The sequence below is a fragment of the Lagopus leucura genome, unplaced genomic scaffold, assembly GCF_019238085.1.
Source record: "Lagopus leucura isolate 7727_CA_CO unplaced genomic scaffold, USGS_WTPT01 109-24_obj-0_obj, whole genome shotgun sequence".
NCBI lineage: Eukaryota > Metazoa > Chordata > Aves > Galliformes > Phasianidae > Lagopus > Lagopus leucura.
Genome location: NW_024965654.1, coordinates 8,212 through 23,454, shown reverse-complemented (window position 1 = coordinate 23,454; position 15,243 = coordinate 8,212). Strand labels below are relative to the sequence as shown.

At 49.7% G+C, this 15,243-nt stretch overlaps 2 protein-coding genes across 13 annotated transcripts in view; one reads left to right on the top strand and one right to left on the bottom strand.

Moving 5' to 3' along the window:
* The first annotated feature begins 114 nt into the window (after positions 1-114).
* Positions 115-2,074, top strand: LOC122192227 (sterile alpha motif domain-containing protein 12-like). Of its 6 annotated transcripts, none has more exons than XM_042892744.1 (3): positions 115-240; positions 1,158-1,246; positions 1,436-2,074. In XM_042892744.1, the coding sequence occupies exons 2-3, from the start codon at positions 1,187-1,189 to the stop codon at positions 1,742-1,744; spliced, it is 369 nt and encodes a 122-aa protein (XP_042748678.1). In that variant the 5' UTR covers positions 115-240; positions 1,158-1,186; the 3' UTR covers positions 1,745-2,074. The 6 variants fall into 6 exon arrangements, with proteins under 6 accessions (XP_042748678.1, XP_042748682.1, XP_042748677.1 ...); XM_042892748.1 differs by having other exon boundaries at positions 1,146-1,246; XM_042892743.1 differs by having other exon boundaries at positions 115-642.
* A 2,031-nt stretch (positions 2,075-4,105) lies between these two features.
* The window catches only part of LOC122192225 (interferon-induced very large GTPase 1-like), a 17,145-nt gene continuing 6,007 nt past the window's right edge, over positions 4,106-15,243 (bottom strand). For 3 of the 7 annotated variants that reach the window (XM_042892735.1, XM_042892738.1, XM_042892739.1), the window contains exons 3-5: positions 14,834-15,019; positions 12,404-12,448; positions 4,106-12,302 (exon numbers count right to left, since the gene is read on the bottom strand). In XM_042892735.1, coding sequence (XP_042748669.1) covers positions 5,005-12,300 — 7,296 coding nt within the window. In that variant the 5' untranslated portion in view covers positions 12,301-12,302; positions 12,404-12,448; positions 14,834-15,019 and the 3' untranslated portion in view covers positions 4,106-5,004. Of the gene's footprint in view, positions 12,303-12,403; positions 12,449-12,536; positions 12,552-14,833; positions 15,020-15,243 lie in introns of those variants that run through there. The other 4 variants (XM_042892733.1, XM_042892734.1, XM_042892736.1 and 1 more) reach the window with 2 other exon arrangements.

The following is a 15,243-nucleotide window of genomic DNA, read 5'->3' as shown; positions in this document are numbered from 1 at the left end:
TGAGATAACAGGTGGGTGGTGACTGTTGGTTGCTGGCTGTAAATCTCGTGCAGTGCTGCTGCTCTGCACTGAAGGGAGCGCTGCAGAGCAGCGTGGCTGGGGTTGGAAGTGAGAACGTGGGGAGAAGCTCTTCGGTTTTGCTGGCCATTCCGTGCTTCCCTGCTGATCGTGGTGTGCCAGCTCTGCAATCCCTGGTGTTCCCATGCGTGTAGGAGTGCGTTCCCATGGCTGTGGCATCGTGTAAGTGCTAGAAGCTCTGCACCCACCTGGCTGCATGTGGCATTTTTCTTCCAGCAGCTGCAAATTGCAAAACTCTGTGCAGTCCTGCTTTGCAGGGGGGGAGAACGAGCACGACCATCCCAGCACAAGCCCTGGGGGCTGTTGCAGGCAGCGACTGGTTCCTACAAGCTCGGTGGGGCAGGGCTGCAGCCTTTGGGACGTGACTCATCCCTATGGCTCATCCTGGTCTGGTGCCCGCTGCCTCTCCCTAGTGTTGGGGTGAGGCTGCTGTGTGCGTCCACGCTGATCTCTGCGGGTACCTGAGGGCTTTTCCTCATGATGCAGGCAGAGATGGGCCTTTTCTACAGCTGATGGGGAGATGGAGGAGCCTTTGCAGTGCTCCCTCACCTGCTCACTAGTAAGGTTGGTGCCGTGCTCTGTGCTCCTCTGACCCTAGGAAATCCTGCGCTTGGGGCTGGTTGGGGTCTCAACAATCCCTGAGCTGCATGGGGAGGATGCAGCTGGGCAAAGAGGAAGGGGGGATGACAGAGCAGCCGTGCCCCTGGCAGCCCTGTGGTGTGCCTGCAGAGGGAGTGCCCGGGCAAAGGTTCCTTTTGCTTTCCTGGTTTCAGTGCTGTGGGTCTGTGCTCACCCGGGGGAGAGGTGTGAAGGGGAGTGTGGTGGGGAGGGGGATGGAGGAGGGATCCAGACTGGGCTGGGAGCACTGGGGCATGCTGGTGCCCCTCATTATCCCCAGGTTTGTGGAAGGGGTGGGGAGCTGGGGCTGATCTCATTTCCTGGGTGCTCCGGGATCTGCACCCTCACACCGAGCACCAGGACTTCATCCCAGCTTTGGCCCAAGGGGGGACACGAATCGGGTGGTCTGCACTGGGTGAAGGAGTCGGTGTTCACTGCAGTTATCTCAGCGCTGTTTGCAGGGAGCCCCTATGCCTGACTGGATCCCCCCATGGAGCCCCGGGTACAGGATGGAGCCAAGATGCTGCAGGAAGGATGTTTGCCCAACAAGGTGAGCAGAGCTGCAGCCCCCACAGTGGGTTGCTGGGGGATATGAATGCAGCCACTGGCACGGGGATGGCAGAAGGGCCATGTTTCAGGATAGGTGATTGCGGCACGGGGAGCCACCCTGACCCTATCACTCCCATGGGGCTGGGTAGCAAACGGACACCCACAGCTCACCCCTCTCCTCCTAACACAGGTGCCCCCAGCAGAATGGACGGTGCCAGAGGTATGTGCGTGGCTGAGTGCACGACACGGGGACCTGGCACCTCTGGCAGCTGAGCATGCAGTCACTGGGCGAGCCCTGCTGCGCTTGACGGAGGGGACACTGCAACGCATGGGGGTGGCACCGTGCAGCCGACGCTGGGAGCTGCTGCAGGAGCTGTTGGGCCTGCGTCTGCAGCAGGAGCTGGAGGAGCTGCTGTGCATCGTTGGGGGGGAGCAGCATCCACAGGGCCATGGTGATGTCCCCACAGCTGGACCAAGATCACCTCCATCGCCAGAGTGAAAGCTGCGGGCAGGGAGGTGACGCCATGTGATGGAATTAAGCACATGATGTGGCAGCAGTGCTGGAGGGAGTTCTGAGGCCACAGTGTCCCCAAAATATCCCAAACACAGCTGGTGATGTAGGGATGTGTAAGGAGAAGGTGGCTGCTGGGTAACACCAGTGGGTACTCCTGCATCCTGCAGGGCAGGGGAGCCTGGTGACAATAATGCAGTGAGGACTGCCCCCATCCACCAGATCTTGCTGCAAGCCCGGGGTGCAGCAACCCATGTCATGGGACCTCCTTTAGTTGAGTATTGTATATCACCTGGGGTTGGCAGAATGAGTAGGGCATGGAGCACAGCTGTGGGCCTCAATAAACATGGCTGGGTCTGTGAAACTGCTGAATGGTCGTGCCTGAGTGATATGCCACCTCCTGGGCAGCATGTGTAGGGCTATCCCTTTTTCTGCCCTATTTCCCTATTTATTTTCCCATTTTTTTCCCCTGTTTTCCAAGGGAAATGAGACAGAGCAGTCTCGACCCAAGGCTGACTTGGGTGGGATGGCCGTGCGAGATCTGGACAGGCTGAGAGTTGTGTTGTGAGGAGGCTGATGGTACTCAACACAGGCAAGTGTGGAGTCTACAGCAGGGGAGGAATAACTGCATGCATCAGTAGAGGTTAAAGGCTGAGCTGCTGGAGAGGAGCTCTGCAGGAAAGGACCTGGGGATGCTGGTTGAAGTGGTTGACCAGCAGTTGACTAGTAGTTGACCAAAGGTTAACCGTGAGCCAGCAGTGTGCCCTAGTGGCCAAGAAGGCCAGTGGTACCCAGAGGTGCATTGCACAGAGCGTGGACAGAAGGGTGATGGAGGTGATCCTCCCTTCTTCTCCTCCATGGAGAGGCTCCACACCTGGATGAAATATTCCGTATGGGCCTCACAAGGGTAAAGCAGAAAGGGACAATCCCTCACCCTGCTAGCAGCCCATCTTCTGATGGGGCCCAGGATAACATTGGCCTTTAGGGCTGCAAGTGCACACTGCTGGCTTGTGTTCAGTTTTAGATCAACCAGGACCCCTAAGAATCACAAGAATCACAAGAATCACAAGGTTGGAAACGACCTATAAGATCATCCAGTCCAACCATCTCCTCATCACCATTGCCACCACTAGCACTAAACCATATCGTGCAGCACGTCGTCCAGACGCCTCTTGAACACTGCCAGGGACGGTGACTCCACCACCTCCCTGGGCAGCCATTCCAGTGCCTGACTACTCTCTGAGAGAAGAAGTTCTTCCTTATGTCCAACCTGAACCTCCTCTGATATAACTTGTGGCCATTGCCCCGTGTCCTGCTCAGTCCTTCTCAGCAGGGCTGCTCTAAAGGAGTTCTTCACTCAGTCTGTATACACATCTGGGATTCCCTTGACCCAAGTGCACTTTGCTTTGCAGAAACTCATCAGGTTCACAAAGGCCCAACTTTTGAGTTTATTAAGGTTCCTGTGGATGGCATCCCTTCCTTCTGCAGTATCTGCACCGCTCAGCTTGGTGTCATCAGCAAACCTGTTGAGGGTGCACTCCATCCCATCACGTATCAAGTACTGGTTCCAAGACCAACCTCTCATTGCTCATCACAGGCCTCCACCTGGACGTGCATCCACTTCTGACCAGTTTCTTATGTGCTAAAAAGTCCACCGTATCTCTCCAATTTAGATATAAGGATATGGTGTAGGACCATGCCAAAGGCCTTGCAGAAGTCCAGGTAGAGACTCTGTGCCTCACAGTTCCAATAAATAAATGAATGAGGGTTTCAGGGTAGGAGGACTGTGCATGTAGATTTTGTGGCAGTGGGCACAGTCTGACTACAAAAAAGGGGAATGCTGTCTGGGTGGAGTCCCACAGTTCCTCGCTGATGAGGGCCACAAGGTTGCTCAGAAGGCTGGAACACCTGTCCTATGAAGATGGGTTGAAAGTTGACCTTGTTTGGTTCAAAAAAGAGAATGCTCCAGGGAGACTTCTTTGTGGCCTTCCAGTACCTAAGGTTGCCTATAGGAAAGCTGGAAAGGACAATTTGTCAGGGACTGTAACATAGAATGGTTTTAAACAGTGAGGGGGGATTTAGATTTAGAAATTACCAAGGAATTCTTTAGTCAGAAGGTGCTGAGGCCCTGGCACAGGCTTTTCACAGAAGCTATGAGTGCCTCATCCCTGAAGGTGCTCAAGACCAGGCTGGATGGGGCTTTGGGCAGCCTGACCTGATGGGAGGTGTTTCAGCCCATAGCAAGGATTGGGGCTGGGTGGGCTTTAAGGTGCCTTCCTACTCTAATCATGTGAGGATTCTACAATAATTGTGCCTTAAACAGAAGAAAGCACGCTGAGACCATTCCAGTCCAACTCTACCAGTTTATTAGCAAAGACTACAAATTATAACGAATCATCAGATCTCCAGGAGAATCAACTGTACTGCAGGAACTGTGCAGCAAACCCCACTGTCTGCTGTGCTGGTACAGGCAGAGCTGGTGAGATGTTCTCCAGACCAGCAACCAGTTCCCACCTGCCTTCACAACACAGATGCTGACATCACACACTGCTGATGCCTACTGAGGAAGCTGCAGAGATAACTAATTCTCTACGTTGGTTATACGGGGGACTTTTGCCCAGAATCCAAGCACATGCTAAATGTAGTTAGATTGGCTGCAAGATGAAGGGAAGTGTGCCAGGGGATCTGAGCAGGAGCTCATGGGAGTGTGAGCACATCTTAGCATAGGAAGGATACCTAATGAACGTGCAATTAAATCACTATAACTGAGCTGAGCACTAAGTTTAGCAAGAAGGGGTTTTCAGCTCCCCACAAATGTTTACCTGCTCTCAGACATCACTGTCCTTTCTTTAAGTGTGACATGGATTTCCCGCAGGGAATCTGTTCTTTTGCCAGAGTCATTTATTTTCACATAGCTGCAGATAATTTGGTACTTTCCAATGCTGCCTTGGTCTCAACCTTGTCTGTAGGAATGGTTGCTGCAGAAATGTGTTCTTTTCTTGCTCTGAGACAAAGCTGATGCAAGTATCTATGGCAAGAAGAGGAGTTTGACTTTATCATGAAGCAGGGGCATTTCTGAGGAGTGGCAGGAGTAGCACACCTCGTTCTGTCCAGCTTTACAAGCAGTTAGATGCAGTTCTTATGAAACCGTGGAAGGCCATAATTGTTACAATATTTTGTGGATAGCCTCATGTCATCTTCCTCCAAAATGCAAAGCAGTTGCAGATTTTCCTTCATGTCAACTTAGTCTACCTCAGTTCGTCAAGTGCTTCCTGCTTTGTAATTGCGCGCCATGAATCAGGGATTTCTCCTCTACCTTGAAATTTACCTTTGCAGAATACTTCTAGCTGTACCCTGAAATGACACACAAACCATTTCCAGTATTTTTGCATGGATGTATCAGGAAGAATGTTCCAAGTGGAAAAAGGATGTCCTGCATCTCGGTAGTTCTTGTATGGGATCTGGAAGTCTTCACTGATCACCAACATCTTGTCGCTGGCAACAAGGCTAGAACAAGTATCAATGACCAAGTTGTCTGTTTTATGCCATTTGCATCTGGCCAAAACTTGTGGACGATGGAAGACAAGCTGGTGGTCTCCATCATGGTTTGGTATAGTGTTTGTGCAAACTGCATTACAAAATGGACACTGCTCCTTGCACCCTGGAAACTGTTCCAGCAGTATTTTATGAGGCTGCTTTTCAAATGAGCTCAAATCAGCACGAGCAAACACTTCCTTGAGAAGATCCCTCAGGGGAGAAAGTGCCTCCGTCATGGCGTTATTCAGGAACTCTATGTCTGTTATCTCCAGGTGTTCAATGCCAACCAGGTCACTCCTGGGCAATCTTAGGACCCCTCCAAGTTCTCTGCAGAATTCATCCAGCCAAAGAGAGATTCTCTTATTGCTGTCTCTTCTGTCCTTAACAAATGTGGTTGATGCAACGACAGCTTTCAGAATGGTTTCATAGTACTGGGCAAGAGTTGTATCTAAAAACATCACCAGCCGACTGTTCTCATCTAAACAGTATGCCTTCACACGTGTCTGAATGTAACGCTCCAAAAAGTCTACTGGGGAAGTAAGGTACTGCTTGAATTTTTCAAACTTCTCTTCTTGTGCCAGGTACTTCAGTATGCAAACTTCCAGATTGGCTCTACTGCCACTGAAATCTGGTATTTCGCTCCTCATGCGTTCAGCTATGACAAGAGCTGTCTTGTCATAGATGGCCAGGCGAAGACCTGGGGCAATCTTGCTGCACAGGAAATCAGCAAATGTTGTGATAGAAGTGGCTCCTTGGCAAGAAATCTGGAAACATGTAAAGAAATCTTCTCTCTTGCTCTTCAAGTAGATGACTGGGTCATTTGCTTTCCTAAAGGCTGCGTGCATGTCTTTAAACCTGGCTGCTGCTGTTTTGCACAGATACACCGAAAGATCTATGCTGTAATCTTTGGTAAATGTATATTTTTCAGTGCTAGGGACAGTATCCGTACCTTCTTGCACTTCCTTTAGTATTTCATGAATGAAAGTGCGACTGTAATCCATTTTGTCCTTTTCCTTCTGGTCAATGTTTTCCTTCACACGCCTTATGATGCGATCTGTAATGAGCTGTAAGGTGCTCAAATCAGACTCACGAAAATGAGACCGAATTTTATCCCAAATCTTTTTCTTGGATACGTGTTTCTTCTCATCAAGTGAAAAGGTGGTCTGTTTGGAAAACTTCTCAATTCGTTCATCTATTTTAGGCTCCTTAAAGTGTTCTAGAAGGACAGTTTCTATTTCCACATCAACGTTCACCTCTTCCAGAGGGGGAGCATTAGAAGACACTTCAGTAAACCAGGATAGCCAGAGGGAATCAAAGTTACTTCTCAGGTCTTGTTCACTTAATCCCTTGCCTTTAACAGAGAGAGCCAGCTCCCTGCTCTTTTTCAGGAGCTCATTTTCATATTCAGATTTCCTCTCATCCAGTCTACTCTGGTTCTTCTTTAGTTCTAGCAGTTTCTCACACTTCCTCCTGGTTTCATCAAGAAGGGATGCTTTTAGATCTTTCAGCTTCAGTTCCATACTAGCTTTCCACTGAATCAGTATCTCACAGTCTTTGTCCTCACTGAAGAACTTCTCCATGTCTTTGGTGACGGCATCACTTGTTTCTTGCACCTGTTTTTCAAGTTCTTTTGTGGTGATTTTCTCCAGGTTTCCATTCCGAATCTTATTGTCCAGCTGCATTTTCAAGTCTAAGATGTGCCTTCTCAGTTTCCAGGTCCACTGACTAAAGGAGGTTTCCAGTTTCTTGTATGCAGCAATCTCCACCGAGTTCTTGAAGCTGAAAATGAAGTTTTCATTCCGCAAGGCGTTCCACAGGTCACTAATACGAACTTTCAAGCTGGAGAGCCTCAGAACACTGCCTGGAGATTCCTTCCTGGCAGCTAGGAGAATTTTGCTCTTTAATTCCTGGACGTTCTGGCTGTAGGTGGGGTTGGGTGGTGCCATTGGCGGGTTACCCTCCCACAGGTGAGCAAAGTAATGAATGTGGGTGTTCACGTCAAAGCGGATGACATCACTGAAGCAGGTGATGTCACAGAATTCCTGCTGGGCTGCTGTCACTGTCATTTCATCCAGCTTCTCCTGCAGACGCCTTTGTCCTTCCATGTTCTGTTCCTTTGCCGTTATTTCACCCACGTTTTGATGTACAAACAGGCAGCCTGGGGAAAGCTTGACTTGCTTCATCCTCAGAAAAGCCTGCACTGCGATCTGAAGGATGTCTTGCATTTCTGAAGGGTTCTCTCCAAAGATGTTGATCAGAGTCATGTTGCCAATGCCAATGACAAAGGTGGCCAGCTCGTTGTCATGATTCAGTGAGTGCTTATTGGCCATCTCTATGGCACGAAGTCCCTCTGTGTCCACAACCAGCATGTAATCAAAGTTCACATCCCGCTGCAGCTCCTCGTCCACTTTAATGAGCTGCATAAAAGCTCCCCGGGTGCATCTGCCAGCACTGACACTGAACTGGAGACCGAACATGGCATTCAGTAGGGTTGACTTCCCTGTGCTCTGGATGCCAAGCACGGAGAGGACAAAGACTCGCATGTCACCTAACTTCTCAATTAACCTGTCAAAGATTGCTGCAACCCATTGTAAGGGTACGTACGAAGCATCACCATCCATCAGCTCAATGGGGTACCCTGAAACCATCAGATCAGCTGCAATTTCAGGTAGTTTTTGTAAACATTCATCTTTGGAGTTTGTTGATTCAAGTGCCTCATAAATCTGTCCTACCTCTCTCAAAATATGCTCAAGACCAATGGACGAATCATTGATTTCATTGGAAAGGGAATCTAACTTTTTCATCATTTGAGTTTTGGAGTTGTTTTCTTCATTGCTTTTCTTTATTGCCAGGATTTGAGACCATAACTGATGATACTCTCTCTTCAGATCATCAAGGCGATCGGAGGACAGGTCATCCATGAAGACCTTCATCCACTGCAGGAAGTATTTCTTGGTGTTGACGGGCTGTGAATGGAGAAAACCAAGGACTGATTTCATCAGATGATTGAGAGGAAAGGCCTTGTCCAGTTGCTTTCTTCTTATTGCAGACTTGTCACTTTCAATTTCGCTCCGATGATGTTCTATGCTCTTGTTCCTCTTCTCCTGCAAGCGAGTGAGTTCTTTGTCCTTTTCACACCACTTGTACCACAGTTCTCCTTGAAGAGGCAGTAGCTTTGATTTGATCTCAAACAACTTCTCTCCCTTCAGCAGCTTTACCAGCTCCTTTGCCTTTTCTTTGGCTATCACACATGCTTCTGCATCTTCATCAACTAAGAAGCTGTGCTGGCGAGCTGTGCCCAGACACATTTCGAGGCTGCAGAGTGTGCTCGAGCCCTCCAGGAGATCTCGGATTGTTTTTGTCAGCTCGCCCAATAATTCTGCTTCGTTCCTGTTCTTGATACCTATTCTTACGTTTTGGCCAGACCGGCCAGCTGCAATGTTCTCTTTCTCAGTGAAAAGACAAACCAAAGGCCTCTGAGACTGCCACAGGTCTTGTAAAATTTTTCTGCCTTTCTTATCACTCTGATCTGACTCAGAAATGAGAACCACGTTCACAGCAGACATCTCCTGCAAGAAGCTCAGCTGTGCCTCATGATCCCTGGCATCTCCGTGCAGGTTACAGAAAGCAACACAGCTGTCAAAACTGTCGTCATCGCTACCACGGGGACAATACCAGGAGATCTCCACCACACCTTTCATCAGCAAACAGTCCTTGGTGCTGCCTTTGCAGTGCCGGTGGAAAAACGTGTCATGTTTTTGTTTGCTCAGCAGAGCGTTCAGGAGCTGAGACTTGGACGAGAAAGGAGAGCTGCCGATGCGTATGAAGGACACGATGGGTGTCTCAGCCTGATAAATGAGTTTGTTTTTGTAGCTGCTACTTTTAGTCTGCTCTCCCGATTTTGCTGCTCCTTTCCAGCTCTTTTTGATTTGGCTGAGGGACCAGAGAGGGAACTCGATCTGTGAAGTGCATGGGTTGGGTACCAGGAGGGGGAGTGCAAACTGGCAGAAGGCAAGCTTTGATGCAATGTACTGCCTCATGAAATCATTGGCGCAATGAAAAATGGCCATCTGGAGGTCCATAGGGTGCACGTGGCTCTCCCTGGTCGCAGATGCAGGAGCTCCTGCATCCAAATTACTGAAAAAGTCATCAAAGGAATCAGAGGGCTCTTCCTCTGTGGCTTTTGGTGCAGGATTGACTTCTGGCTTACTCTCATCCTTGCAAGTCAGGTACCTCACGCTGTAGTCCACACACAATAGCTTTTGCAGGAAGTATAAAGGTAGTTCACTCTCCTTGCTGGGCTGGCTGTCATGTACAGACGTCTTGTGTATGACATGGAAATCTTCCGAGCCCATTTTTCTTGGATAGTAACTTTCTAGCCCAAGGCGCTTCAGCAAGTTGAGGAACTCTGGGTTTGCACCGGCTTGATTAGTTTTGGATGTGCTGTCATCTGAGTGGGGTTTGGATGGAATGGGAGGCAGGACTCCTGGAAAAGTCTCTTCCATGTCTTTGATTATGCTGTGTTTCTTCAGATCGACAGAGGTGTCCTCCAATTGCCCACTGATGTAGGCCTGCAAGTCTCTTTCCAGCCCCTCCCAGTCCTTAATCCCATTCTGTCTCTTGAGGAGATCTTCTATCTGTGCACACCATGAGCTCTCCATCTTATCTTCCATGAACACTAAGCGGTCACTCTTCTGCTCAGGGGACACCTCACTGCTTTCGGATGTTATGGTGAGGCCTGTGAAGAGCAGGAAGGCCTCAGCTCTGTAAACATCCTGCTCCTTCAGGCTCTGATACTCATCATATGCTGTTTGCATTTCCTTGGCCATGAAGTTAATTTCTGGACAACCAAGGAGGTACTGAAAAGTGCTGCTTTCTACTTGGTATCCTATCGTGGTGGTAACTAAGAGCACTAATAGTTCTATGTCTTTCTCTGCCCTTTCTCGCAGATACTGGAGCAAAGAATAAACAGCCAGGCTTATAGTCAGGGTGGCTTTGATCTTTGCTTCATGAATGGCAGATCCAGAGGTGGCTGGTGAGTAGGTGACTTCCTGAATGTGCTCCTTCATTTGCAGCAGCGTCTTGATGAGATCCTGAATCTCAGAAATATTGGGAGTTTTGGGAAACGTGTGCTCAGTGTTGAAAATCCACTGCATAATGAAGGAAGCCCTGGGGAAGTCCTTAACAGAATAGATGTGAGGATCCAGCAGGCACTGCAGCAGAGATTTGATATAGGTGATGTGTTCTGGAGGTGATTTTTGGCAAAACAGAACGGTATTCACCAGGAACTCCTGCAGTGCTTTATCTGACAGGCAGACGTTGATCCAGACACTGGGATTTTTTGCTTTTTCATTCAGAGTCTGTTTGAAATCAATCAGTGTGAGCAGTTTCCTTTCATCCCCGGTAACCTCCCAGGTCTTCACGTGCTCCAGGAAAGCTCTGGCCTCTTCCACAGCACTGGCCAGTTCCTCTCCAAACACTGTGCCAACACTGTGATTCGTGAGTGCTTCATATGCAGCCCTGAGGCTGCTGCTCACTTGATAGCAGGATTTAAAATCACTGCTATGGTTGGACAGGATTATGTCCCACACTGGGATCAGCTGAAAGCCCCTGTCGATAACAAACCAGGTTGTGTTATTGGCCACAAGCCCACACTTCCACTGGGCAAGGGAATCTGTCTCTGTTGGACCCCCGGTGTTGGTCACAGAGAGCTGAATCGCTGTGTGGCTGCTGCCTCTATCGCTTCTCCCAAGTGATGCCTGTGAGCTGGACTTTGAAACTTCCACATTCATTCCCACACTACCAGCAAAGCTGCTGAAGCTCGCCCTGACAAAGCAGTCCAGTGCTTCAGATGCTTGTTGCTTCATCTCTTCCCTTTGCTCTGTCCTGAATCCTTCGGAAGATGCTTTCCACCAGAATATGCCCCCAAAGTGGAGGGGTCCCTGGTTGACGTGGGACCCAAACCTGCTGAAGAAGCTGGCACACTTGCTCTTCAGCATGTTGAGCCTGTCTGCCTCCTGAGTGATGCTCAGAAGCTCCTCGATGTGTTGCAGCTCCCTCAGGGCCCCATCTGAGAGGTGAAGCTGGTCCTTTTGAAAGTAGCAGGAGGCTAGAGGGACATAGTGATACTTGGTGGTACAAATGTACGTCTGCTCTGAATGTGAGTGGTGAGTGCTTTCCTTGCATGAGGAGCTGCTGTAATCTTCACTTCCTTCCACACTGAACCCCCAGAACCCAGCTTTGGCAGAAACGCTTAGGCTGAAGCCCAGCTGCTCCATGGACTTGGTGAAATTGGCTTCTGCTGCAGAGGAGGAGAACTCCTTCCTCTCAAGCAGTGACCCTTGCTCCGGACCAGCAAGCCTGAAACTAGCTGGGACTCTGATGAGCTGCTCTCGTTTTGCCAGCACATCTGCCAGGCTGTTGGTTTGGTAAATGCCCTGCAGAGCCAGCCCTCCTGACGCCCGTCTCAGGACCTCCTCATCAGAGACATTCTCACTCCTGTCCAAGGACATCTCCTGCTGCTCCAGTTGCTTCTGGATGCTTGCAAGCACATCTGCCAAGGCCTTCTCTGGTGGTGGCCAGTACTCCCTGGGAATATCCATGGCTTGCCATACTGCCTCTTCTTTCTGTGCTATCATCCCCTTGCTCTGGTTGTGATGTGTTTCTTTCAGCTCCTGCAGGGCTAACTTGGCTTCTTTTTGCCTCTGCTTCATCATCTCCAGGCGCTGCTTCTGCAGCTCCTCAAGAGTTGCTTTGTTGTCTGTAATTTGGAGAAGCTTTCGGAGTGCCGTTTTCTCCCAGGGGTACCGTACTGCACTCTCCAGCTTCAGATAGTCTTCATATTGCAGATGTTTCAAGGCTTCTTTTGATTTCACACCTAATACCTTCAACAACACGGGAAGCCAGTATTCTTCATCCAGTCCTTCGCTCTGAAATATTTCTGCCAGCTGTTGTTTAGCAAGATTTGCCTTTTCCAAACCCTCTGCTCTCTTCTCCTGGGACTCCATGGCTGTGGAAGAGGTAAACAGACTTCAGTTAAAGGCACGTTAGAAGAGGACACCACTTTTTCATTGAAGAGGCCTCTCCACAGGGTTAGGGGGTTCTACTCACCTGGCTGCTGGAACCCAAGCTTAGGCACCTCAGTAACAGGCAGGTCTGGACAGACAAAAAACACACCACAGACTTGGCTACACAACCAACCATGGACAGGGAGCACAATGTGTGTTCACCAAACCGGTCTCACCTGTCACTGGCTCTCCTTCCTTGCAGCGCACAGACATGAGGTAGAGTGGGATTGCACAGGGACAGAAACATGCTCAATATAAAAAATTTCTGATCAGGCTGATAACTTCATGAATCGTTGAATTGTAGAAATGCTCAGGTTGGAAGAAAACCTTAGCGATCAAGCCTGACTGAAACCTAAACATGCAACCCTAACAGCTCTCCACTAAATCACAGAATCACAGAATTGTAGGGGTTGGAAGGGACCTCCAGAGATCATCGAGTCCAACCCCCCTGCCAATGCAGGTTCCCTACAGCAGGTCACACAGGTCGGCATCCAGGCAGGTCTTGAACATCTCCAGAGAAGGAGACTCCACCACCTCCCTGGGCAGCCTGTTCCAGTGCTCCGTCACCTCACTGTAAAGAAGTTCTTGCACACATTTGTGCGGAACTTCCTATGCTGCAGTTTCCGGCCGTTTCCCCTTGTCCTGTCTCCACTCACCACTGAAAAGAGTCCGGCCTCGCCATTCTGCCCCCCACACCTTAGATATTTATAGACCTGGATCAGGTCCCCTCTCAGTCTCCTTTTCTCAAGGCTGAACAGACCCAGTTCACTCAGCCTTTCTTCATAGGGGAGATGCTCCAGGCCCTTCACCATCTTCGTGGCCCTCCGCTGGACTCTTTCCAAGAGATCCCTGTCTTTTTTGTACTGGGGAGCCCAGAACTGGACGCAGTACTCCAGATGAGGTCTTACCAGGGCAGAGTAGAGGGGGAGGATCACCTCTTTTGACCTGCTGGCCACGCTCTTTTTAATGCACCCCAGGATGCCATTGGCCTTTTTGGCCACAAGGGCACAGTGCTGGCTCATGGCCAAACTGTCATCCACCAGGACACCCAGGTCCCTCTCCGCAGAGCTCCTCTCCAGCAGCTCATCCCCCAGCCTGTACTGGTGCATGCAATTATTCCTCCCCAGATGCAAGACTCTACACTTGTTTCTGTTAAACCTCATCTGTTTTTTTCTGCCCAGCTCTCCAGCCTGTCCAGGTCTCGCTGAATGGCAGCACAGCCTTCAGGCGTGTCAGCCAATCCTCCCAACTTTGTATCATCAGCAAACTTGCTGAGGGTGGCCATTATCCCCTCATCAAGGTCATTGATGAAGATGTTGAACAAGACCGGACCCAGCACAGACCCCTGAGGAACACCACTAGTTACAGGCTTCCAACCAGACTCTGCACCGCCAACAATGACCCTCTGTGCTCTGCCAGTCAGCCAGTTTTCAACCCACCTCACTGTCCACTCATCTATCCCACACTTCCTCAGCTTTGTTACAAGGATGTCGTGGGAGACAGTATCAAATGCCTTGCTGAAATCAAGGTAGACTACATCCACTTCTCTCCCCATATCCACCCAGGCAGAGACAACATCATAGAAGGCTACCAGATTGGTCAAGCACGACCTCCCCGTGGTGAACCCATGCTGACTACTCCTGATAACCTCCTTTTCTTCCAGTTGCTTGGAGATGGCATCCAGCACAAGCTGTTCCATCACCTTTCCAGGGACAGAGGTGAGGCTGACTGGCCTATAATTGCCTGGATCTTCCTTCTTGCCTTTTTTGAAGAGTGGAGTGACATCGTCTATCCTCCAGTCTTCAGGCACCTCTCCCGTCCTCCAAGACCTCTCAAAGATGACAACTCATGACTCTGATTGGATAAGTGCCTGCAAGCATGGTTAAGGAGCAGACCAGGGGTGACTGTGTGGAATGTTGTGTTGACATGTAAAGGGGGATGGAGGGGGGCGGAAAAGCTACAAGAGAGAAACTGGGAATGTATATGAGGGATATCAGAACCTGCACTAAACTATTTGGATGGTTACTGCATCTGAGTCCATGCCTTCCGATGCTGCAAGCATCTTCTCTGATAACCCCGGAGCATGCAGTTGATGCCTCTGTGGGGTTTAGTTTATCACTGCCCCTGTTACTTATCACTGCCTTGGCACTGGAACGGTCCTCGACTGGTTAATGGTAAGGAAGCCAATGCTCTCGCTGTGCACATACCTGTACAGTGCTGTCATACAGAGCTGACAGGGATCTCTGTCTCTACTCAGGTGAAGAGATTTATTCATTGCACAAAACCTTCCTGTGCAATCATCCCTCATCCCACCAACTACATGTTACAGCCTTTCTAACTCCAGAATTGATGCCAGGCTCTTGTTACTATGCTCTTTTGACTCTTGCAGAGCCTTTGTTCCCTTTTTCCCTTTATGCTGAGGGGAAGATTTAAAGAAAAAGACCAAATGGATTTGCAGTCTGAGTCCTCTTACCTCCCAGCAGATGCTCCTGGTGGTGATGCTCAGCTTTCGGTGGACGCAGGGCACCAGGGCACGCAGCCCAAGCGAGGCAGCACACAGTCACTTGTTGGACCTGGTAGACAAGGCAGGGTTGTGAAGGAGAAGCTGGGAACCACTCCAAGAACTCAGGAGGAACAACACAAGGAAAGGTCCAGAATCCTAAGGGAGAGAAACAGGTGCTCAGGAGAGCATAATATTTGAAAAATCATGGCTGTCTGGCGAAGTCCCTGGTGACTGCAAAAAAGGAAACATTACTTCCATTTTTAAGAAAGGTAGAAAGGATGACCATGATTACCAGGTAAATTACAGGCTGCCCTGTGCCTGGGAAGATCATGGAGCAGATCCTCCTAGAAGCTTTGTTAAGGCACATATAAGATGAGGAG

Excerpts from the sequence above, each read along its gene's own strand:
- LOC122192227 (XM_042892744.1), top strand. The coding sequence starts at position 1,187 with ATGGAGCCCCGGGTACAGGATGGAGCCAAGATGCTGCAGGAAGGATGT. Across the intron at positions 1,247-1,435 it reads AAGGATGTTTGCCCAACAAG|GTGCCCCCAGCAGAATGGAC; the intron begins GTGAGCAGAGCT and ends CTCCTAACACAG.